We start from the raw sequence: 25,774 nt of genomic DNA on the forward strand, positions 1-25,774 counted from the left end.
CGGAACCAGACCAGCCCAGTACAGTGTGAAATAGACTAGATGTATGAATTGTTATGCAGCCTATTCGCTCTTCAACATGGTAAAGTCGACAGCCACCAGCCTGTAAGACACGTGATCTATTCATTCAGGTGTGTGCTTGAGTGAGTAAACATGTGTGCTTCCTACCCTCTCTTCATCTTGGTAAAGTCCACAGCCACCAGCCTGTAAGACATGGCCTTCTCATTCAGATAGCGGCTGTACCGACGGATGAACGTAGACATGTCAGAACCTGGGAGAGAGAGAGAGGAGGGAGAGAGAGAGGATAGAGAGAAGAGAGACAACCGAGACTCTGAACCATCCTCATTTGACCAAAAACAGCACAGACCCCCCAGTAAAACCTCCCACACCCCACTAAAAACAAGAGAGAACCTGAGACCAAAGCAGTGTGTGTCTAATCATGCACTAGTATTATATGAGTGTTTGTATAAGATATACCATACCTTGCAAAGCACCTTTGTCCAAGAAGTTGTTCAAGTTGAAGAGGGTGTTTCTAGAGGCCAGGTACTGGATGAGACGCTGAGAAGAGAGAGAGAAAGAATGGAAGAAAAAAGAAAGCGCCATAAATCTCAGGTCAGATAAACAGCTATTGACTAAACAGGGTCGGGAAAATCCCATACATTGTGTCCCAAATGCCACCCTATTCCCCATGTAGTGCACTAATTTTGACCAGGGCCCATCGGGCTCTTGTTTAAAGTAGCGCACTATATAGGGCACAGGGTGCCATTTGGGATAAATCCCATCTTGTGTAATATCAACATGGTCTAGATTCAATTGGCAGCGATGAGGGACACACACAAAAAACATTGTCTGGCCTCATCCTCAGTAATGGGAAAACAGGGCTGGGAATTCCCAGAAAGAGGAGCGTTCTGCTGAGATAGGAGCAGGCCTGAACTTGTACATCCCTGGCTGACGTTCCCCCATCTAGGTTGGTGTTCCCAGTTCTAACCGAGCATCTCGGAATGTGGGGGATTCACGCTACGCCAGCTGACACGCTTCCAGCGACAGAGCACAAACACAAACACAACTAGCAGGCTTTCTTGTGTTCTCATGCTTAGGAGTCAAGAGAAGAAAGCGAGCGAGAAAAACTACTTACTTTTAGAAAGAGTGAACTCTCCTAAGAAAATATGAAATGAAGGAAGGAAAACTAACATCCATCATATTCTCTCTTCAGCATTTCTCATAGTAGGGAGGAAGAGCGGTTGTCATTCTTTTTTTTAAAGAACTGGTTTAAGAGCCGATAAAATGTGCTCTGCAGATTGTGTGTGCATTTGTGTCTGGCTAAGCATTTGTCCCGTGGCAAAGTGAAGTTTTAAAGTATTGGGCCACGCAGTTAAACTTCTTAACCCTCTTTTCTGCATCCCAAATGGCACCCTATTTCCCTATTTAGTGCAATACTTTTGTCCAGGGCTCATAGGGTACAGTACACTATATAGGGAGCCATTTGGGAAATACACCTGACTGTTTCTTTTTTGGGGACATTTGGTTTCTTTATTGCAGTGGTGAATGTGACGTGTGTCAAACAAGGCTAAAACAGGTCAGTTCACACAGATCGACAGGCAGAGAGAGAGAACGAGCGAGAGAGAGATAGATCGATATTAACTGGCCGATATTGGCCTTTAAACGCTATATCGTATCAGCCGATATCTCTACCGATATAAAAAGGGAATGTCATGCTTATCTGAACACTTGCAGCCACTCTCATGATGTGTCATTGTTGTCACTATGCATGAATAGTTATTGAACAAATGCTATTTCGGATGGCAATTTATGAGAAATCAAGGTAAAGTTGAGACATGAGACCCTACATGTACTGCCATAGCACTGCATTATGGCACCATAGACTGCAGATAAAGATGGATGGATTTGTGGAGAAACAAGTTGAGCAGCAGTCTGCTAGCCCTTCAAATAATTCATGTTAGCATAACGGTCGACTGTCAGTGAAAAACCTTATCCATTATTAATAAATCTACTGAATCTAAACTGAGAAAGATCTAACGCTCTCCTCCAACCACTCTCTGATTCTGTCTATCTCCCACTGTCTCGATGGGTAAATCCCTCAACTTTAGAGTCTTCTTTGCTTCTTCCCTACCCCCGTGTCCTTTTCACAGCCCTACACATAAAAGTCAGTGAGACTCAAAGGCTTTGTTAAAGTAACTAGACTCAATAAAGTTATACAAATAAGAGAAAGAATGAAAGGAATGTGTGTTGAAAGAGAAGACTATTTCTTTGGCGATGAGAAAGTTTGCAGTTACCAGGGAAACCAAAAAGCAGTTATACGTTAACTGAAAAACCAACAGAAATTGAGTGAGTCGGTACTAAGTTAAACTGACGTGATAACCCTTTTAACACAATCGCACACACTCATTCCCACCACAGTGACAACACGCATGACGTAGAAGCCCGCTGATTGAATCAGAGGATAGTGAGACGAAGTAGGAGAGAGTATTAGGATATCTGACAGACAGATGGGTGGAGGGGAAAGAGAAAGAGAGACACAAAGAGAGAGTAGAGTAAAAGAGATGGAGAAAGAGATAAACCAAAAAGAGGGAAACGGAGAGGGGGTAGAGAGCGAGACGGAGGGTGCAGGTAGGGAAAGAGATGGACAGCGTTTATAAATAGTTTACCGGACGGTGCGACAGGGGGTGTTGTGTGTAGTAGGAGTAGTGACAGGAGGGTAATGGTGTGTGGGCTCCTGTTGTCACAAAGCAGGTTGATCTATACGACGACAAACAGGCACACACACGTTGGTAGATGGACCAGTACGAGAGGGTCAATGATGCAGCCAAACAATATGACTCACCGCTTGTGACGCTGATTTACCCCACTACATACACAACCGTTTTCTACCCCCTCTATAGATTACCAAGCAACGGCCCATTTACTCTTGAAGAATTACTCAGTAGTAGAGAGCCACCTATAGAAATGGTGAGGCGGAGCAAACAGGATATGCATTTTGATTCTCACTATTCAATATGTATTGCAATTCAAGGTTCCAAACATATTGCTCACCACGTCTGCTGCAGAGGGACAAGAGAGAGCCATTAGATAGGTTTTGATCAGTCATGGAAAGAAAAATGCTGAAAGAATGCTGGCTCACCATTTAAAAAGGAAGTTGGAGAACAAGCTAGAGAAGGAGAAATACTGGAGATTTGGAGCAGGTACAGCCAACTAGCGCTAGCTAACATTAACTAACAAACAAAAAAAGTTTTGCTGCACATTTGCAGACCTGCTTGTCGAACGTCTCGTTCCAAAATCATGGGCATTAATACGGAGTTGATCCCCTTTTGCTGCTAAAACAGTCTCCACTTTTCTGGGAAGGCTTTCCACTAATATTGGAAAATTGCTGCGGGGACTTGCCTCCATTCAGCCACAAGAGCATTAGTGAGGGAACTGATGTAGGGCCATCAGGCCTGGCTCGCAGTCGGCGTTCAAATTCATCCTAAAGGTGTTTGATTGGGTTGAGGTCAGGGCTCTGTGCAGGCCATTGAAGTTCTTCCACACCGATCTAGCCACAAAGTTTGAAGCACAGAATCGCCTAACAATGTCATTGTATGCTGTAGTGTTAAGATTTCACTTCACTGGAACTAAGGTGCCTAGCACGAACCATGAAAAACAGCCCCAGACCATTATCCCTCCTCCACCAAACTTTACAGTTGGCACTATGCATTGGGACAGGTAACCCATTTCATGAAGCTCCCGACAAACAGTTATTGTGCTGACGTTGCTGCCAGAGGCAGTTTGGAACTCAGTAATGAGTGTTGCAACCGAGTACAGACAATGTTTACGCACTACAGCACTCGGCATTCCCGTTCTGTGAGCTTGTGTGGCTTACCACTTTGCGGCTGAGCCGCTGTTGCTCCTAGACGTTTTCACTTCACAATAACAGCCCTTACAGTTGACCGAGGCAGCTCTAGCAGGGTAGAAATGTGCGCAACAGACTTGTTGGAAAGGTGGCATCCTATGACGATACCACATTGAAAGTCACTGAGCTCTTCAGTAAGGCAGTTTTACTGCCAATGTTTGTCTATGGAGATTGCATGGCTGTGTGTTTGATTTTATACACCTGTCAGCAAAGCGGTTGGCCAAAATAGCCGAATCCACTAATATGAAGGAGTGTCCACATACACAAAATATACAAAAGTATCTTAGCTGAACTGAAGCATGCTGACGCCTTAAGAGATGTGTGTTTGTCCTTCAGATAAGCACGGGTATCCTCTTGACTCATCATTCCTGTACACACCACTTTGTGTGTCCATCCTACCATTCAGTACGCAATATGCTCAAGGTCACTAGATGATTGTGCTTGGTGACCTCCATTAGAGTCAGTCTGACCCTCCACATACACAATAACAGATTCTCAGAGTTCTCCTCAGTCTCCCCTCTGACAACACTCACTGTCAGCACTTTTCTACAGCACTTCTTCTTTTTTTTCTCAGACACTCCCCCCCCTTCTATCTCTTCCTGTCTCTCACCATCTCTGCTTTCCTCTCACTGTCCCTCAGACTCTCTTTTCAATCTCTCCCCTTCAATCAATCCCCTCACGCTATGTACCTTTCTCTCTCCTCAATTCATTCCCTCATCTCTTTCCCCCTCCCTCCTTCACTTCCTTTCTCTCCCATCCTTTTCTCCATTCACTCTGAGGGTTATTAGTAGTATTGACAACACTCTTCCAGTGCCGTCACTGAGGCAGAACGGTCCATTCAGTATCTGGGACAGCAGGGAAGTGACTCATATAGTGTTAGTATATAACATATGTCTTTCCCTCAGCAACACACACATTCACTACCCCCCCCCCCCCCCCCCTCAAGGTAGGCAGGAGCATGTGCTTAGCATCAGAACTTTATCAGCGTCCTCCCTCCTGCCCAGCCATGGTTCTCGGTCTGACTCTGTCCTGCCTGTATTGGTACAAAGGGGCCTGTCTACACTCACCGCACACACGAGGCGACTGGGATAAACATTCTGAGGACTGTACGCACACACCCCACTAGCCATGGTAGCAGTGTGTGCACATACATTTCCGTGTAAAACAGGAAAACACCCCTTGATCCAATAAGATATTGACTGCACCTTAATTCGGCATTACAACACACTCCCCAAAGAATGCATGGGGACTGTTTCTTGGCTGAGCTTTATAGAGAAAACCTCAGGTGGAGGAGAAGAGACAGGGAGGGAAAGGGAGAGAAAAAAAGGAGCAAGATTAAGAAAGAAAAACTGGTCAGGTTGGAGAGAAAAGAGTAGGTGAAGAATGAGGCATATTGATACTGGCTAGTTGGACTAAAACTAAACTCTACAACACAATGCTGCCAATAGCTGTTAAAAATATTGCCTAGTCAGACCATTACTACTGTTCCAGCGGATGATGGGTGTTATTACTGAGGTAGTGTAAAGCATAGCACAGAGAGCATTTCGACCAACCTTTACTTGGCAATACTTCCTCAATTCCCGACTTGGAAGACGACGCATGTCTTTTAAAACTTCCATGGCTAATTGCACGTGGTTCGTTTGAATTTAGAAAATTGTTTGCCTATTTTTTGCTCCGTGAAGTAATCCAACAATGGGTATGCCGCCATCTTATCTATTTCAAATCTTCTCATTTATCATTGATCGAGGCAGGTTGAGCAGGGCTCGACATTCAGGTAAATTTTCCAGTGGCACACCGGGCCAGTGCCAACTGAAAGCTACTGGGCCGAATGAAAAAATTATAATACTGTTTCGGGTCAAGATATGACTGGAAAGCGCATGATGCGTGCATAATTTCAATGGCAGGTGATTTTATCTTTCATTAGCGGGCTGAGCAAGTAGCCAATACAGGGTTCATACAGACATTGGCAAATCAAATTCAACTTCTTATGGCTGCAGGGTCAGTATTGAGTAGCTTGGATGAAAGGTGCACAGAAGTGCCCAGAGTAAACGGCCTGCTCCTCAGTCATAGTTGCTAATATTTGCATATTATTATTAGGATTGGATAGAAAACACTCTGAAGTTTCTAAAACTGTTGAATTATGTCTGTGAGTATAACAGAACTCATATGGCAGCCAAAAACCTGAGAAGTTCCACTTCCTGTTTGGATTTTTCAACCAAGCTCTCATTGAAATTACAGCGAGATATTGATGAGTTTTCACTTCCTACGGCTTCCACTAGATGTCAACAGTCAATAGAACTTTGTCTGATGACTCTAATGTGAAGGGGGGCCGAAGGAGACAGGAATTCGTCACCACTGCCACGAGCTGACCATGCTTTGACCACGCGCGTTCACGTGATAGGCAGCTCCGTTCCATCGCTCAACTTTAGTCAATCTAATTCTCCGGTTGGAACGTTATTCAAGATGTATGTTAACAACATTCTTAAGATTGATTCAGTACATCGTTTTACATGTTTCTACTGACTGTTATGGAACTTTTGGACATTTCGTCACATTATAGTGGACGCGCTTTGTGACTTTGGAATTGTTTACCAAACGCGCTAACCAAAGTAGCTAATTGGACATAAATAACGGACATTATCGAACAAATCAAGCATTTATTGTGGACCTGGGATTCCTAGGACTGCATTCTGATGAAGTTCATCAAAGGTAAGGAAACATTGATCATGTATTTTCTGGTTTCTGTTGACTCCAACATGGCGGCTAATTTGGCTATTGTTCTGAGCGCCGTCTCAGATTATTGCATGATTTGCTTTTTCCGTATTTCTTTTAAATTTTAAATCTGACACAGCGGTTGCATTAAGGAGGTATATCTATAATTACATGTGTATAACTTGTATTATCATCTACATTTATGATGAGTATAGTATCTCTGTTGAAACGAAGTGGCTATGCAAAATCACTTGATGTTTTTGGAACTAGTGAATGTAACTCGCCAATGTAAACTCAGATTTTTTTATATAAATATGAACTTTATCAAATAAAACATGCATGTATTGTGTAACATGAAGTCCTATGAGTGTCATCTGATGAAGATCATCAAAGGTTAGTGATTAATTTTATCTCTATTTCTGCTTTTTATGACTGCTAAATTTCGCTGGAAAAATGGTTGTGCTTATTGTGGTTTGGTGGTGACCTAACATAATCGTTTGTAGTGCTTTCGCTGAAAAGCATATTTGAAAATCGGACACTTTGGAGGGATTAACAACAAGATTACCTTTAAAATGACACATGTATGTTTGAGGAATTTTAATTATGAGATTTCTGTTTGAATTTGGCGCCCTGCACTTTCACTGGCTGTTGTCATATCGATCCCGTTAGCGGGATGCAGCCATAAGAAGTTAAGGACTTTTTCAAGGACCTACATGGTATATATTTAAGGACCTAAATATATATATTTAATTGTTGTAATAGCCTACAGAAAAATGTATGCAAAAAAAGTATGCATTACAATTAAGAATAAAACATTTTCTCAATAGTCCTACACAATGGCATTATGCATTGACATTCACATTATTTTTACATTCTAAAATATGTCAAAATGTGGGCATTGCCTGACTAAATAGACAGCATGCTCCCGACACAAACACACTAACGAAGTCTGTCCATGTGGTAGCTAGTCAGTCTCGCCATTTGAGATGTTCAGGAGATATTGAAGGGTTATTGTATCACGTTTTAAAATCAGAAAGTGACCAAAAACCAGGTTCCCTTTGTAATGGAACGCTTTGTATGGAAAACCAAGTTGATTTTGTCTTGCTCATAATAACCCCACATGGCTAGCAACAGACTAACGCAACACCCTTAAATTGAAACGGCGGGAAACAAACGAAAGCGGCTGCTTCTCTCAAACTGATCAGAAATGAAAATCACAGAATAATTATATTAGTGCAGTAGAACTTCTAAATCGGCTACCATAACATCAATGACTTTTCAAGGAACAAAAAGCCTAGAGGAAATGTCAGATTTTTAAGGTAGGTTATTTCATGACCGAATTGTGTATCACAAATATTCAACCAAGACTAACTCTTTAAATACCTGGTTTGCATACCCATTCTTGCCTTAGCATTTACTGGTAGATATAATGTCCTACTGCTTTCCATACCCCTACCACTGTCAGTCTTCGGTAAACTGCTCCACGCAACAACCAGCTGTTTGGTGGGGGCCATTGACGGGGATAATCAACTGGACCAGAGTGTTGCCAAAAAACTTGCCAGGCCAGACGGCAGCCCTGCATGTCGAGTCAGGTCGAACGTCACTCAACGCAAAGCTTGATTTCTGAGTCGCACTCATGACATGCGGCACTTTGGGGCGGCAACCTGTCTCAATCAATGAGAGAAGACTTGAAATAGAAAAGATGGCGGCATACACATTGTTGGATTACTTGGATTAAAACATTTAATTTAATAACAGCATTTACTAAATTCAAACAAACCACCTGGTGGGAAACCCCACTCATCGCTCACCGAGCGGTCTTCGCACACCGCTCCACAATTATTTATTTTTTAATAAACACGCTCAGCACTCACAAAAACGACATTCCAAATTCACACCATAAATTTCTTTTTAACAGAAAATATAACTGAACAAACACCATCTACTTTTGTGAATATGTACCATTTGGTTTTGAAGCAGGCTGCAGATAAAAAGCTTGTCCTAGGCTATTTAACAAGGGCCTACCTGACGATATGCAACCGCTGTGTTAAAAAAACGTGCTTTTTCTATTGATGACTGTGGCTCTGTTGTGCTCACATTTTACAGTTGATAGACAAATTCGGCACTGCTACAATTTTAAATTTGCTATTTATTTATTTATAATTATTAACAATAGGGCAATAGGGCATTATATATCCACTCACCTCATTGCCGTACATCATGAGGTGGTGTGTAGTGATGAGGGCTTTGAAAACCACCACCCAGCTACTATTGGCTGTTCTCTCAAACAGTGTGTCTGCCAGCTGGGGGACAGAGACGTTCATCTCATTGGTGCAGTGGATCAGGTCTGAAACACACACACGAGAGAGAGGCGGTTAGACACAGTATAGGGACACAGTCAGACACACGTCCTTTTCATCTCATTCAGGTCAGGTCTGGAGGAGGGAGAGAGTTACAGACACACACACAGATAGACAAAAAGGCACACAAACAGTGTAAGATACTGCACAGACAGACAGAGCTGGTGAGATCAGGGACAGTATGCAGATTAGAAATCAAGGACAAAAACACTCTCACGCACACACAGTTGTGTGACCGTGAAACTGTATGAAAGGTAAAGATAAAGGAGGTAATAGGGGATTTCAGGACAAGGAACACACACCAGTGTGTTGTCGGACACATGCCCACACAGCACAGTCCAGAGACATCAAACATATAGCCGATACTAGAACAAATAGGCATGTGTAAATAGACAACATACAGTACAGTGGACAGTGGCTAAACATAAGCCTTTTATGATAAAATGTTTGATGTAGAGCTAGCCTGATCAATGAAACATCACTCTACATAAACATTATTAGAATATACATGGAACGAAACCTTACAAAATGAGAACGAGTGGAATTCATAGAATGAGACATTCCAATTCTAAAGCAGGGCCCTACAGTGCATCCATTTTAGTCACATATGGGCCAAAATATTTTGCTGTTTGACATATTTTTATTTATTTAGGAACACCAGTGCACATAGCAAAATTATGGAGTCTAGCTTTATTACCTCGTATTTTTTGTACTCCAAAATTTCCTTGTGCGAGCCTTCATTTTCAACAACTTTTACTGCCACCAACTCATTCTGTGCATGTCATTAATGTGGATTTTATAATAAGGCTACATCCATTTCGATGGTAAAACTTCCTTCCTCCGCTCTCCACCTATCCCTTTCCACTGTTTTGTTCCACGCTGTGGGACATTATGGGGTACACACAACTCACACACCTGGTTACTATTACTACGGATACGCCTTGTTAAATTATAGTAAGTCTGCCCCACTGGGTCTTGGACACAATCTTCATAATGAAGATGTGAGGTTTGTATTTAAGATGGTCGTCTATCACTGAACAGGATTAAACTTTAGGTAAAGTACTCACTCACTAACCAGGTTTCAATCTAACCATTTCCTGTGGCTGAATTACCTGCCGCATGGAAACCGGATATGGCGGTACAATTATATTAAATGCCGACAGACAATTTGTTTGTCCGACAGGGTGGGATCCTTGCGTCGGTAAAATTAACTATGCGAGAAATGGCAGTGGAAAACCCTTTAGGCGCATATACAGTGCTTTCAGAAAGAATTCAGACCCCTTCCATTTTGTTACGTTGCAGCCTTATTCTAAAATTAATTTAGAAGAAAAAATAATATTTAATCTACACACAGTACCCCATAATGACAGAGCAAAAACAGGTTCGAATTTTTTGCTAAATAGTTACATAAATATTCAGACCCTTCACTCAGTACTATGCTGAAACACCTTTGGCAGAATTACAGCCTTGCGTCTTGGCTATGACGCTACAATCTTGGCACACCTGTATTTGGGGAGTTTCTCCCATTCTTCTCCGCAGATCCTCTCAAGCTCTATCAGGTTGGATGGGGAGCGTTGCTGCACAGCTATTTTCAGGTCTCTCCAAAGATGTTCGATCTGGTTCAAGTCTGGGCTATGGCTGGGCCACTCAAGGACATTCAGAGACATGTCCCGAAACCACTCCTGCGTTGTCTTGGCTGTGTGCTTAGGGTCTTTGTCCTGTCGGAAGGTGAACCTTGGCCCCAGTCAGAGGTCCTGAGTGCTCTGGAGCAGGTTTTCAAAAAGGATCTCTCTGTACTTTGCTCTGTTCATCTTTCCCTCGATCCCAGTCCCAGCTGCTAAAAACATCCCCACAGCATGATGCTGCCACTACCATGCTTCACTGTAGGGATGGTGCCAGGTTTCCTCCAGACGTGACTAGGCATTCAGGCCAAAAAATTCAAACTTGGTTTCATCAGAACAGAGAATCTTGTTTCTCATGGTCTGAGTGTCTTTAGGTGCCTTTTGGCAAACTCCAAGTGTGCCGTCATATGCTTTTTACTGAGGAGTGGCTTCCGTCTGGCCACTCTAAAATAAAGGCATGATTGGTAGAGTGCTGCAGAGATGGTTGTCCTTCTGGAAGGATCTAACATTTCCAGAGGAGCTCTGTCAGACTGAACATCGAGTTTCTTGGTCACCTCCCTGACTTATGCCATTCTCCCCCGATTGCTCAGTTTGGCCGGGCAACCAGCTCTAGGAAGAGTCTTGGTGGTTCCAAACTTATTCCATTTAAGAATGATGAAGGCCACTGTGTTCTTGGGGACCTTCGATGCTGCAGAAATGTTTTGGTACCCTTCCCCAGATCTGTGCCTCGACACAATCCTGTCTTGGAGCTCTACGGACACTTCCTTCAACCTCATGGCTTGGTTTTTGCTCTGACATGCACTGTCAACTGTGGGACCTTATATAGACAGGTGTGCGCCTTTCCAAATCATGTCCAATCAATTGAATTTACCACAGCTGGACTCTTACAGTGTTGGGCCAGTAGCCAGAAGGTTGTTCTGCCCCTGAGCAAGGCAATGGCCATCTCAGTCTCCGGACTTGAACCCCACTGAAAACCTGTTTTTTGAATAAGTGGTGATGATGGATATCAAGGATCTGTATGGAGATCCCTCCTAATGTGTTCTCCAATCTCATAAAACGTTTCAGAAAAAAGCTCAATTTCATTATCCTCACAAGGGGAGAGTGCTGGCGTATTGAAACCAGGGAATCCAATAATGTTGACCCTCATCTTTTTATTACTTCTTAACTAAAATCTCTGAGCAATTGTATTATAATAAAATAATATAACTTATTTTTTTGAAGCATACAACATATCTCAGTATTTGTATTATTTTGCTCGTCTTTATCACGGGATCCAATAATTCTGGACCACAACGTATGTGTAAACAGCGTATTTCAAATGGAACCCTATTAGAGAGTGAGAGAGCGAGCGAGAGAAAACAGAGTGGCTGCAGTGTGAGAAGAGCGGACCAGGAGGGCCAGTCCCCCCCCTCTCATGCCCCCCCTCCCTCCTGCTCCCCCCCTCTCCTCTCTCCTGCTCCCCCTGGTATTCAAGAGCTACTGTGAAAACCCACATGCCAGCTAGACTCAGTAGTGTGTGTGTGCGCATTCTGTGGGTCTCTACATATATGGCAGCAATGTTTCACACACACACACACACACACACACACACACACAATTACAGACATCATGTCACAAATCTACACCGATATTCTAGAACACCATAGGCATTCTAAAACACCAAAGACAAAAGGCCCCACTCTTCGCATCGGCGCGAAATTGTTGCAGTTTTAAAGCTAATTTCCTGCAACTACACCTTTTCCCATGGGGCAGAGACCTTTTTGCAGTTAAAGCTTAAATTACAGTGCAATTATGTTCAAAATAACATTTTTAGGGAATACAAAAAGTATTGAGCTGAAAACTATCACTGGAGTACTGTGGATCCCTGTGAGCCTCCCAGGTGCTATTGTGTATCTAAGGTTATACTAGATTAATAATATTACATTGTATTAAATTGCATACACTAAACTTCTTTTACAGACCCCTTGGCCAAATTTGTTTAATCTGTTGTTTCTGGTAATAAATAAACAAATATATAGAGCCAGTCAAAAGTTTGGACACACCTACTCATTCAAGGGAGTTTCTTTATTTTTCTTTACTATTGTAGAATAGTGAAGACATCAAAACTATGAAATAACACATGGAATCATATAGTAACCAAAACAGTGTTAAATATATTTTATATGTTAGATTCTTCAAATAGACACCCTTTGCCTTGATGACATCTTTGCACACTCTTGGCATTCTCTCAACCAGCTTCACCTGGAATGCTTTTCCAACAGTCTTGAAGGAGTTCCCACATATGATGAGCACTTGTTGGCTGCTTTTCCTTCACTCTGCGTCCAACGCATCCCAAACCATCTCAATTGGGTCGAGGTCGGGTGATTGTGGAGGCCAGGTCATCTGATGCAGCACTCCATCACTCTCCTCCTTGGTTAAATAGCCTTTACAATGACCCAACACACATCCAGGCTGTGTCCTGTTGAAAAACAAATGATAGTCCCACTAAGCGCAAACCAGATGGGATGGCGTATTGCTGCAGAATGCTGTGGTAGCCATGCTGGTTAAGTGCGCCTTGAATTCTAAATAAAATCAGACAGTGTCACCAGCAAAGCAGCCCCACACCATCACATCTACTCCTCCATGCTTCAAGGTGGGAACCACACATGCGGAGCTCATCCGTTCACCCACACCGCGTCTCACAAAGACACAGCGGTTGGAACCAAAAATCTCAGATTTGGACTCTTCAGACCAAAGGACAGATTTCCACAAGTCTAATGTCCATTGCTTGTGTTTCTTGGCCCAAGCAAGTCTTCTTATTGGTGTCCTTTAGTGGTGGTTTCTTTGCAGCAATTCAACCATGGTCTGATTCACGCAGTCTCCTCTGAACAGTTGATGTTGAGATGAGTCTGTTACTTGAACTCTGTGAAGCATTTATTTGGGCTGCAGTTTGAGGTTGGTAACACTAATGAACTTATCCTCTGTAGCAGAGGCAACTCTGGGTCTTCTTTTCCTGTGGCGGTCCTCATGAGAGCCAGTTTCATCATAGTGCTTGGTTTTTGCGACTGCACCTGAAGAAATGTATATCTTAAAATAATGATGGACTGTCATTTCTCTTTGCTTATTTGAACTGTTCTTGCCATAATATGGACTTGGTCTTTTATCAAATAGGGCTATCTTCTGTATACCAACCCTAACTTGTCACAACAACTTATCGGCTCAAAGGAAAGAAATTCCACAAATTCACTTTTAACAAGGCACACTTGTCTAGGCAAAGGGTGGCTACTTTGAAGAATCTCAAATATAAAATATATTTTTATTTGTTTAACACTTTTTTGGTTAATACATGATTCCATGTGATATTTCATAGTTTTGATGACTTCCCCATTATTCTACAATGTAGAAAATAGTAAAAATAAAGAAAACCCTGGAATGAGTAGGTGTGTCCAAACTTTTGACTGGTACTGTATATAAATACTATATATAAAAACAGATCTGGCAGCAAACCCCATGCAGTACCCCCGCAGACCCCAGTTTGAAAACACTAGAGAGATTCCACAACAGGGGAAATGCGGAGAGATAAACAGTGAGAGACAAAGAGGGGAGTGTGTGTGTGTGTGTGTGTCTGTACACAGCTGTATTGTTCCTTCCAGCATGGTTCAACAGGGCACCACAGGGCTGGCATGACCTTTTCCCTCTGGATAGCAGTGGTCAGTACACATAATGGGCAGCTCCTGGTACAGGCCTGAACTTCAGGCTCTTACCTCATATCTCTCACACACACACACACGGTAAAGGACAATAGGCTGGGTGAGGGAGAGGCAAAGGACTGTGGTGTGAGAGAGACAGTGCAAACAACTGGAGACGAAGGTTAGCTAGGCAAATCAATGGACATCAAGTCAGTCATCCTCTTTCAAAGGAAACATTTGAAGTCTCCTTAAAGCCTCTACCTAACACTGTACATAAAAAAAATCTTGCTCAAATCAACAATGAAGGAAAGTCAGGGGACAAAGACGGGAAGCTGTTGAAGACTATTCAGATGCAGCCCTAGCGTGAGAGTTGAGTAGATGAAGAGGTAAAGTAAATTGTAGCCCACGATAGCCTGCAGTGCCTAAAATTTAAATGTTTGTATACCAAACACTGTCAGGTAGATACATATTTTTTTTTTTAAAGCCCAAATCTTTGTTTCCTATCAAACACAATTTTTTTTAAATAATTGATGAGCATCCTTAATGTTTCTAAAACAATAAATGTATTACTAAGAAATAATGTGGTATAATGCTCAATTTAATGACTCCAGTCATCACCTGTGTCTGTGAGAATCTCACTAGTAGAGGCCGACAATGTCTCTTTTTGCTAGCAGTGGAAGCAAACTCAAACATTGAAAAGCAACCTAGCTTGTGAAAACAATGTAAATATCAACAACAAAAAAAGGAATAAATCTCACTTTAGTAGACTTAAGTAAATTAGACTTCTATGCCTGTGCGCATTGCTTCTAAAAATGTAACTTTCAGCACTTCACTCACAATGCTCAAAGCCCCCAAGACAAGCAGTGTTGCTGCGCAAGGTGGGATAGCTATAATGTTACAATTCAGATTTTTGTGCAATACCAAATATGAAAGAAAATGTCAGAAACACTTTTTAAAACATCTAATGCAGCATTATTTGGCTATAAATCACAACTTGCACCCATACTTGACTATTTTTATGAAATACTTGCACTGTAGAGCCCAGAGTGTGACCACCCGCCAATGTGGCTGGTGAATTAGACATTCCTACCTGCCAAAGCCAAAATCTACCTGCATTTGGCAGGTAGCGGGTGCTCATTTTAGGACCTGGTGGCTAGCCTGACCTGTGGTCAGACCAGTGTTTCCGCTGCAGTCATTTTGCTGTGGCGCTGCGCTAATTCAAAATCATTGCCACCACGCCAAAAAAATGACCATGAAAACATGGCGCACTTTGAAGATGCTAGAACAGTCCACATTTACTTTAGCTCCCTAATTGATTTATTTCTCAACTCCTCAATATGCATGAACAGCACCATTTTAAACCCAGTTTTTAGCAGCGGCATAGTTAAGCAAGTTACCGCTCTGCAATTCACCATGAGCACATAGGGAAATGTAACATGGGTCAATTGTAGGGTAAATGCCACCCTACCTCAAAATAATTTGTGATGAGACAGATTACATTTTTAATTGCGCAAGAGTAGTGGCAACCAGGGAAAGTGTTGAGGGGGACAAAGTGGTTTCTGTGAAAAGTACAGGCAGGGGGTGTGTTACCCTGGGTGGTGGGTTACCCGAAAGTCACCCTAACAGGTAGGCCTACAATTATATTCACTGATTATGCAAGTTTTCAGACATAAATAGTTAGAGACAGATTGATGAATTCTAAAAGATCACATTTGAGATCTGGCTAATGATTAGCCCAATAGGGTAAAAACATATAGGCAACCCCATGCTTAAGCCTATTTATTTAGAGCCACTATGGTGCATCAGTTGGGCTACAGGTGACAATGCTTTTTGCTAATAGCATACAACAGCATTCCACCTGGTACCCTCCTTCCCACCCCCCACTGCTACACATATTTCCAGATGGTACACTGGGTCAGACAGCTGAGGAAGTAAAGACAGACAGCGGGGCAGGTGGGAGAAAGGAGGGTACCAGGTGGAAGGCAGACTACATCCGGTCATCTATCTAAGCTATCTAGTGGGAAGATTATTTTTTTTTAAAAGAGGAGCACCTTGCATATCTTAATCTCCTGCTGCCTCTTGGCCTGCCTACCTCAAACACACCGAAAAGAGGACTCCCCTGCTTGAATACACAAATCCCTCTACGAGAGAGATAGAGGGAAAGACAGATGGTTTAGAAATAGCTTGAGTCTATAAAGATAATCCTCTCCCTTTTTATCTCCTTTTGTGTCTCCGTCTTTCACTGTTTTAGATTACCCAGCGTTTCCGTTCTCATGACGACCCAGGCATGATTGTGATCGAGTTAAAAACCACGTCTGCGTGGAAGAGATTCTAGATTCCTCCACAACACAATGGAATTGCTGTCTGTGTAGAAGGATGAAACATGGAAGAACATTCCATAATACCAAAACAATAATTCTGCTACCACAGGCGCTGGTGAAATGATCAATTGCTTATTGAAGCTAATCTATTTTCAGTTCTGATACATCAAGGGAGGGAGGGTTGTGTGTGTGAGCGAGCGAGCGAAAAAGGAAACCAGAGCATGGAGCTGCTGAGAAAGAAGCAAAATCCATTCTGAACTGGAGCCACTGCTGTTCTGTATGCCTTCCTAACAATCCAACTGAATCATGTATTCAAATCGAATTACGCCTATGATGTGAATAAAGCTACATTTCTCCTATTGAATCTCTGCAGCAGGTTACAATTGCTGAAGACTTTAGGCCAAACCAAGAGATACCACTTCAGTCCAGGGGAGTAGGAGTGCTGATCTACAGTGGTTCTTCCTTTAAAAGTTACGTTGTACTGCAGCACAGCTTGCGGGCTGCCTCAATTCTATGGCACGTTATTTAAGTCAGCCATTGTTGCCATTAATGGTAGTTAGTGCTAGTTTGCACACCAAAGGGCATCGTTGAGAAGCTAAATTAGAAATGACATGGTACTGTAGGCCTAAGAGTCAAAGGGAGCCTGGAATAGAACAGACTATATGGGATTGATTTTTGGAAACTTAATTTGATGAATATTATGGTTTTTCTATTCCAAGAATGTACACAGCTGTATTACTGTAGCCGATGTACTTTAGGCCTAAGGGTTTCCGTTCAGAAAATATGGCACAGGACCTTGTGTTTCTATTCCAAGAAAATGAAAATGCATTTGTTACTGTAGCGGTTTCAAAGCAAATTACTTATTGGCATAAAGTCCTACTTAAATATTCAGTACATCAATCAATCACTCTTCAATTTGTGCATGTCATCACAAGTCATCCATGTCTCTAAATAAAGTCAAGCATTGTCGTTCTAAGACTTAATAACAAAAAGGGAGCCTTGATTAATTTTACAATCATGGCTAAAGAGATTAAATTAAGGGTTTCAGTTAGGAAAATATGGTGCTGTACAACGTGACCGGTCGGGAGTAGGCCTAGGCTACTAAGTGTAGAGCAAAATAATCCTTACATTTCCACATAATCTGATTGATTTATAAAGATGAGTCCCCATGCTCTGTCATTCAGTGATATTCCCATGGTAATTCGTTATGGATCCATCCAGATGTGGTTAGAAAAAAGCACATTTGGTGGGCTACGCAAAAGATATAGGAGAAGTGACATGCCTCGCAAACACTGATTAATAGTGTACATTTAAAATCCCTAAACTCGGCTAGAGTCCATTGTCCTGCTGATAGCCCATCAAGGGTGGATGGCTTCTTGCCCATCAAGGACACATTGTTTGCAGAGTCCACAAATAGGAGGTGGAGTTCCAGAGCTCACAGGTGTGCTTGGCATGGATTGTGACTCCATCTCGTTCCTCGCCCTCTTCAAAGCGTCAAACTCCGCCTGACTCTCAGCCAATACCACCTGGCTCTGGACCAATGCATCATCTGATTAATTTTACAATCAGGGTTAAAGCGATTTAATTAAGGGTTTCAGAAAGGAAATATGGCGCTGTACAAGGGACTGGTCGAGAGTGCTGTATGCTTAAACTACTAAGTGACTGCAAGTGCAGAGTAAAATAATCCTAACATTCCCAAATAAAATTCTGATTGATTTATCAAGACCAGTCCCCATGCTCTGTCATTCAGTGTTATTTCATCCCTATTGTCCTGCTGATAGTTGAAATAAACAAACATCGGCATTTTGAAATAATATTTTTATCAATATTTTATGAAACAAAAACTAATTCTGTTCAGTATATGCTTGAGCCGACATTTTGCAGTTGTATGAGGTTTGGAGTTGACAACGTCTGGGGGATTTTTTTCCCCTCACACCAACAGGAGCCAGCTATTAGACTACCCTTTTCTAAAAAGGTTGAAGAGTCTAATTGTCCTGCTAATAGCCCATCCTGGAAACGTTATTTGCCAAATTCACAGGCTGTTACGCTTGTGAAAAACAAAATGTCTCCAGCTGTCCATCACTACTGTAAATTAAAAAAAACAGACTAAGGGTCTTTCATATAATTATAATGCAGGATTAAAAATAATAATAGTTGGGTAACAGATCGGCTCTTGGAACTCATTAAGAGGCTGCTTCCATCTTCAATATAAATCATTAATTCAGAAGGTTAAACCCATAGGTTTAACCTCTTTGGGCTAGGGGGCAGTATTTTGACGTCTGGATGACAAGCGTGCCCAAAGTAAACTGCCTGTTACTCAGGCCTAGAAGCTAGGATATGCATATAATTGGTAGATTTGGATAGAAAACTATAGTTTCTAAAACTGTTAAAATAATGTCTGTGAGTATAACAGAACTGATATGGCAGGCGAAAACCCGAGGACAAACCATCCAGAAAAAAAAAGAAATTCAGCCCAACATTGATTCCTATGGCTGTCATTTTTTTATATGAAGGGAAAACCTCCCAGATTGCAGTTCCTAGGGCTTCCACTAGATGTCAGTCTTTAGAAAGAGTTTCAGGATTGTTTTTGGAAAAATGAGCTAGAATTTGTAGTTTTTCTAAGTGGCTCTCATTTTGTTTGTTACGCATTCTAATGAATGCGCGTACTTTGTTGTTTATTACAATGACTAAAGACTGGCCACATGTAGAGGAAGCCATAGATATCGTGAACTGGGTCCTAAGTCTTTGTATGGCGGATAGGCTTTCAATGGAAAAACAGCCTTTCAAAATAATAGTACTTCCTGGTTGGATTTCTCAGGTTTTTGCCTGCCATATCCGTTCTGTTATACACAGACATTATTTTAACAGTTTTGGTAACTTGAGTGTTTTCTATCCAAATCTACTAAATATATGCATATCCTAGCTTCTGGGCCTAAGTAGCAGGCAGTTTAATTTGGGCACGCTTTTCATCTGAAATTCCAAATGCTGCCCCCTACCCTAGTGAAGTTACCGGATGTATGGCACTTGTATGTTCATGAATGTTGAATATTACTATTTCTGTCATTTGAATTTCGCGCTCTGCAATTTCACCGGAAGTTGTCGAGATGGGACGCTAGCGTCCCAATGAGCCGCAAGAAGTTAACACAGGTCTCATCAACAATATCTCAAGCCCACGTGCTGGTGATTAGCCAGCGAAGCTTTACATTTTAAGTTAAGCTAACTTTAATCGATTTTTTAGCTAATAAGGTTGAACAGTTTAATTGTTATGAACACACCCTTCTCACAACCTTCTTGTCTACCTGTTGTATTCGGCGCGTGTGACCTTAGTGAAATGCTTCCTTACAAGCCCCTATCCAACAATGCAGTTAATAAAAATACCCTCCAAAATTCATTAATTAAAGAGCAGCAGTAAAATAACAATACCGAGGCTATATAGAGGGGGTAACGGTACAGAGTCAATGTGCGGGGGCACCAGTTAGTAGAGGTAATATGTCCATGTAGGTAGAGTTATTAAAGTGACTATGCATAGATAAGAGAGAGTAGAAGCAGTATAAAAGAGACAAGGGGTAATACAAATAGTCTGGGTAGCCATTTGATTAGACGTTCAGGAGTCTTATGGCTTGAGGGTAGAAGCTGTTAAGAAGCCTCTTAGACCTAGACTTGGCACTCCAGTACTGCTTGCCATGTGGTAGCAGAGAGAAGTCAAATGACTAGGGTGGCTGGAGTTTGACAATTTTTAGGGCCTTCTGACACCGCCTGGTATAGAGGTCCTGGGTGGCAGGAAGCTTGGCCCCAGTGATGTACTGGGCCGTACGCACTACCCTCTGTAGATGCTCTCAATGGTGCAGCTGTAGAACCTTTTGAAGATCTGAGGACCCATGCCAAATCTTTTCAGTCTCCTGAGAAGGGAATTGTTTTGCCATGCCCGCTTCACGACTATCTTGGTGTGCTTGGACCATGTTATTTTGTTGGTGATGCGGACACCAAGGAACTTGAAGCTCTCAACCTGCTCCACTACAGTCCCATCGAAGAGAATGGGAGCGTGCTCGGTCCTCCTTTTCCTGTAGAGCACAATCATCCTCTTTGTCTTGATCACGTTGAGGGAGAGGTTGTTGTCCTTGCACCACACAGTCAGGTCTCTGACGACCTCCCCAGGTCTCATCGTTGTCGGTGATCAGGCCTACCACTGTTGTGTCATCTGCAAACTTAATGATGGTGTTGGAGTTGTGCCTGGCCGTGCAGACATGAGTGAACGGGGAGTACAGGAGAGGACTGAGCACGCACCCCTGAGGGGCCCCCGTGTTGAGGATCAGTGTGGCGGATGTGTTCTTACCTACCCATAACTTCTGTCTGTCCACTTTCTTCAGATGTTGAAATAAAGTGGCCTACCTTATTTCTCAGAATGAAAATGTGTTGCCAATTCATTATATAATAATGTTTTAGGCTTATTGCACATTTATCAAACACAGATTAAACAGCTATTATAACAGTCTTTGGCTAAAATACTGCTAGCAGTACGTGGCACCCAAATACCGCACGCAACAAACGGAGCATTCATTTGGATACTCTCGTTTTAGGAGTGTCTGCTCTGCGCGCAATTTGAGTTAGTTGAGACATAAAAAGGGTATCGTTAAAAACACTTCCCTATTACAGTAAAAATGTCTCAATGTGTGTGTGTCCATATGACCAATTCAGTTTGACCAAACTTCAAATGCAAATAGCGAGTTGAAACCGCTCGTCAGAGAGGAATATGTGACCTCTCAACTTTGTTGGTGTGAGAGACAGGGGGAAGGGAAATATATTTTTTTTTAACTAACCCAATAGATCTCCTTGGGACAAGCTAGCTAGCTACCGCCAAGAAGAGACGAGGACCATTTGTGCATAACGTTGTTCATTAGGAAAACGCCCACTACCTTGTGCACTCGTCCTAAACAAAGTAATCTCTATAAATAATTATGTCAATTCCACCAAACTTAGTGCACTCTGTTACAGACTCTAGTTTCGGAAACAGAAAACTGTATGGAGTTCAAATGTTTCATTGATGAGAAAATGTGCAGAGTGTCGGCCGAAATCTATCTCGCTCCATCTTCTCCCACTGCCGGCCACCAAACGGATGTTTCACATTTATGCATCAGGTGAAATATCAGTCTCATTATTATATCTGTGGAAAAGGTCTTGGTGTGTGTGTAAACCATAGAGGAAGAGGCGAAGCACTCTCGCTAACATCTGTCCAAAATAAAGCCAATATATTTCTATGGGCTTATTTTGGATCTAAGCTTGTCGCCTGCCTTTCCACCTTTGGGTAAACGACTCCCATTGTTAGGGCGAAGACATAATATACAGATCTCTGGTGTAAATGGGAAGGTGCACACAGCACAGAGAAACGAAAGAGACGAGAGCAAAAATAGAACATGAGAACAAGCGGACATGAACGCACAAACGAAAAAAACTTTTTTTTTGCGGTATAGGCATTTAGAATTTTTAATAATCAAATTTGATTTTAAAAAAAATATTAAAAATCACCCAGCCTTACTCCTTCCACTTTCTACGACTGTAGAGGACAGTGAGAGAGAGCCAGGGGAGGGGGAGGAATGTAGTCTAAAAGGAACACAACAAGCCGACAGACACAGACACGGCCAAAGGACCCTGCGAGCCAGGCTAAAAATACCCTAACGTGAACACGTGTAGAGGACAGGAGCACTGAAATGTTCCACACAGCTCCTAGACAGTTAGGCAGGAGTCCACTACAAAGAAACACATACACACACGTTATACACACTTGGACTACTACAGAGCAGTATCCTTTTCCGACCTGTGTTTGAAAGTGTTTTTCCACTGTCTTTAGGGCCCAGCACTTGGCTGCTTGCTAAAACCTAGCTGGCTCCACAATTAACCCTGTTCTGGCTCACATACAGGTTAAGGTTAGGACAGTGATTCTGCAGACAGTGAGTCCCCATTGCAAAAAAAATAACTATCACAATAGTTCACATATCATATCCATAAAACAAATGTAAAAACATAAATAAATAAAAATACATTCTCACATACACTGGATAGATGCAGTAAAATGCGTTTTAAAGCGTCAGCCACATGAACCAATGTTACATTTCTGTCCTTTAACAAAGTGTCGCAATAGCAACACACACATTATCAATGGAGAAAGGGACACTCGAGGTGCCCCCCTACTTCATTTCCGAGAAGGTGCTAAAGACACAAAAGACCTCGAGAGACACACACACACACTTCTACGCAGCCCGTTTCCTTGGTCAACGATAAGCTGCATTAGTAGTGGACTCAAGCTAGCCTGTAGCTGCATCCAAAATGGCCTCCTATTACCTTTATAGTCCACTACTTTTGACCAGGGCCCATATAAGGAATAGGGTGTCATTTGTCATGGTTGAGAAGGGCTATTCTGGCAGCATAGCAAGTAGTCATAAGTCACATGCAATGAGATATAGAATTAGGCTATGCGAGGGCTTGCAAATTTGACTAATCACTGCACTACTTCTGCATAAAAGAGTCAAATCATAAACAATATTATTGCCACAGCACAAGAAGAGGGCTCGCAATTTCAACCAATCACCACACATTTACACATAATATGGTTCAATCAAGCCACATTTCAACAAACTTCTTCCATCGTCAGTCCATTTTCACAATCAATTGGACAAAATCATTGCATACTGCCATGCAAAATATCAGAATTGTAGCAACAAAATCAAGCATTTTGCCAACCCTTCTTTTCAAAGGGAATGCACAGTTATCTGGTCATGTTTTGCTATAGGGCAGCCTATGACCTAGGCCTGCACTCTCAGGCTCTTTTTACATTGACGAGATTCGAGAGTTATCGATTCTCCAGAGACATTACTGTAATGTAAACTCGCTACCTCCGGAGGTCACGGGCAAGCCTTCCTCGAGTCACCCCCCTCCGAGCAGGGCAGTGTAAACAGAACTGTCTCATTGAGCCCAACACTCCTACAGTAAAACTAGCAGAGCAATGTTTTTGAAACAGCTGAAATGTAGACATTTTCCTTATATTTGAGACTTGCTTTAATGTTCACAGCCTATTACATTCTGAAACGATCGTATCTTTATGAAAAAAATATAACAGTCAGCTGTGCACTATGGCTGGCTGATGTCAACTCGCAGTGAATTACCCATGTTTTCAGTCGCAGTTAGCTTTTAACACATGTAATGATTTGCATGATATTGATCAAAATGAAGCTTGGTTTGTTCCAATGTTGTAAGGTAGACCTACTGAACTTTAATATTCGTATGAGGGGTAGCTAGTAGTAAATGGGCTTTAGTATACTGAAGAGAAAACGCACTTCCACTGCAAACCAACCATTCCAGTGTTTTTATTTTTTATTTTACTTGCTGTGTTGTATTTACTTCGCCACCATGGCCTTTTTATATTTTTATTTATTTATACATATATTTGTTTGCCTTCACCTCCCTTATCTCACCTCACTTGCTCACATTGTATATAGACTTATTTTTTTTCACTGTATCATTGACTATATGTTTGTTTTACTCCATGTGTAACTATGTGTTGTTGTATGTGTCGAACTGCTTTGCTTTATCTTGGCCAGGTCGCAATTGTAAATGAGAACATGTTCTCAATTTGCCTACCTGGTTAAATAAAGGTTAAATAAAATAAAAATAAAACATGCTTGTGAATTGCTGCATTATTCAAGAGCGTAATGTGGTTTTGGTTGCATTATTCCAAGATGGCGTAGCAGTCGGACGTGTCTTTGTTTTGTCCTGTCCCGTGTAAATAGTCTTCGTATTTTTCGTATACATTTCGTATATATTTTAATTTCACTTTCCATCTAGGAACTGAATATACATTCCTACATTCCGCCTCACCCAATGTGGTACGGACCTGCTATTTTTTTATACTTTAGAACCGTAACCCCAATCAGAAGCTAGCCAGATAACTAGCTACTAGCTAGTAGTCAGTTAGCCACTGCTGCGGTCTTCACCCTCAACTCGGACATAGCCAGCTTCAATACCGGGCCAATACCTGCCAGTCTGCAAGCGCGATATCAACCCAGAGCATATAGGACTGCTTTTTCTCTACCACATCACCGGATTCCTGACGCAAGCTCTGGACAATTACACCGTATCATCACAGCTAGCTAGCTGCAACCGAGTGGCTACTACTGGCTAACACCTCTGTCCCGAAGCAAGCACCAGTTAGCCTTGAGCTAGCCTCGAGCTAGGCCCATCTGCCGGCTAGCTGAAGAGGTCTACCAGCGAATTCTTGGGCTACAATACCAGCTACAAGCTAATTTAGCCATTTTTTTGCCGCTGCTAGTAGCTTTTACCTTCTGCACAGACACCAGCCCTGTTATTAGCCTGGATATTACTCACCAATTTACCAGCATCGGACTGTCTCTCGACAACAACGCCGGATTCCTGCCGTAATCCCTGAGCCACTGCTTCTGATCCTCACAGCTAGCTTGCGGCTAGCGCAGCTAGCGCCACTGCCACGAAGCTAGCACCAGTTAGCAAACACAATTCTACAATTCACAACCTCTCTTTCGCCATCGCCATCTGGCTTGGATTCTCTGTCGACACGACCACGTCTGAGCAGACCCCCTCCGTCTGAGCAGACCACCCCCCGGGCTACTAACTTTAAACGCTGCGTGCTAGCTTAGTGGAGGCCTCCCTGCTCCATCTACGGCTGCCCCCTGGACACTATGATCACTTGGCTACATAGCTGATGCATGCTTGACTGTCCATTAATTCACGGTACTCCATTCTGTTTATTTTTGTTTTATCTGTCGGCTCTGTGCTTTAACTCAGGATCTGTGTGTAGTTAATCCGACCCTCTCTGCCTAGTCGTCGCCATTTTTACCTGTTGTTGCTGTGTTAGACTAGCACCCTGTTATTGCTGCTGTTATCTTACCTGTTGTTTTAGCTTATTGTATGTCTCTCTCAAATATCAATATGCCTTGCATACTGTTGTTCAGGCTAGTTATCATTATCATTGTTTTGGTTTGCAATGGACCCTGTAGTTCCACTCTCCGTACCTCTGATACCTCCTTGGTCCCACCCCCCACACATGCGGTGACCTCACCCATTGAGACCAGCATGTCCAGAGATACAACCTCTCTTATCATCACCCAGTGCCTGGGCTTGCCTCCGCTGTACCCACGCCCCACCATACCCGTCTGCACATTAT

At 42.4% G+C, this 25,774-nt stretch overlaps 1 protein-coding gene across 14 annotated transcripts in view; it reads right to left on the bottom strand.

The window, feature by feature from the left end:
- The window catches only part of LOC139534864 (phosphatidylinositol-binding clathrin assembly protein), a 57,149-nt gene that overhangs the window by 26,003 nt on the left and 5,372 nt on the right, over positions 1–25,774 (bottom strand). For all 14 annotated transcript variants that reach the window (XM_071334345.1, XM_071334344.1, XM_071334351.1 and 11 more), the window contains exons 2-4: positions 8,818–8,960; positions 480–555; positions 166–268 (exon numbers count right to left, since the gene is read on the bottom strand). In XM_071334345.1, coding sequence (XP_071190446.1) covers positions 166–268; positions 480–555; positions 8,818–8,960 — 322 coding nt within the window. The remainder of the gene's footprint in view (positions 1–165; positions 269–479; positions 556–8,817; positions 8,961–25,774) is intronic.

This window comes from Salvelinus alpinus, chromosome 11 (assembly GCF_045679555.1).
Source record: "Salvelinus alpinus chromosome 11, SLU_Salpinus.1, whole genome shotgun sequence".
NCBI lineage: Eukaryota > Metazoa > Chordata > Actinopteri > Salmoniformes > Salmonidae > Salvelinus > Salvelinus alpinus.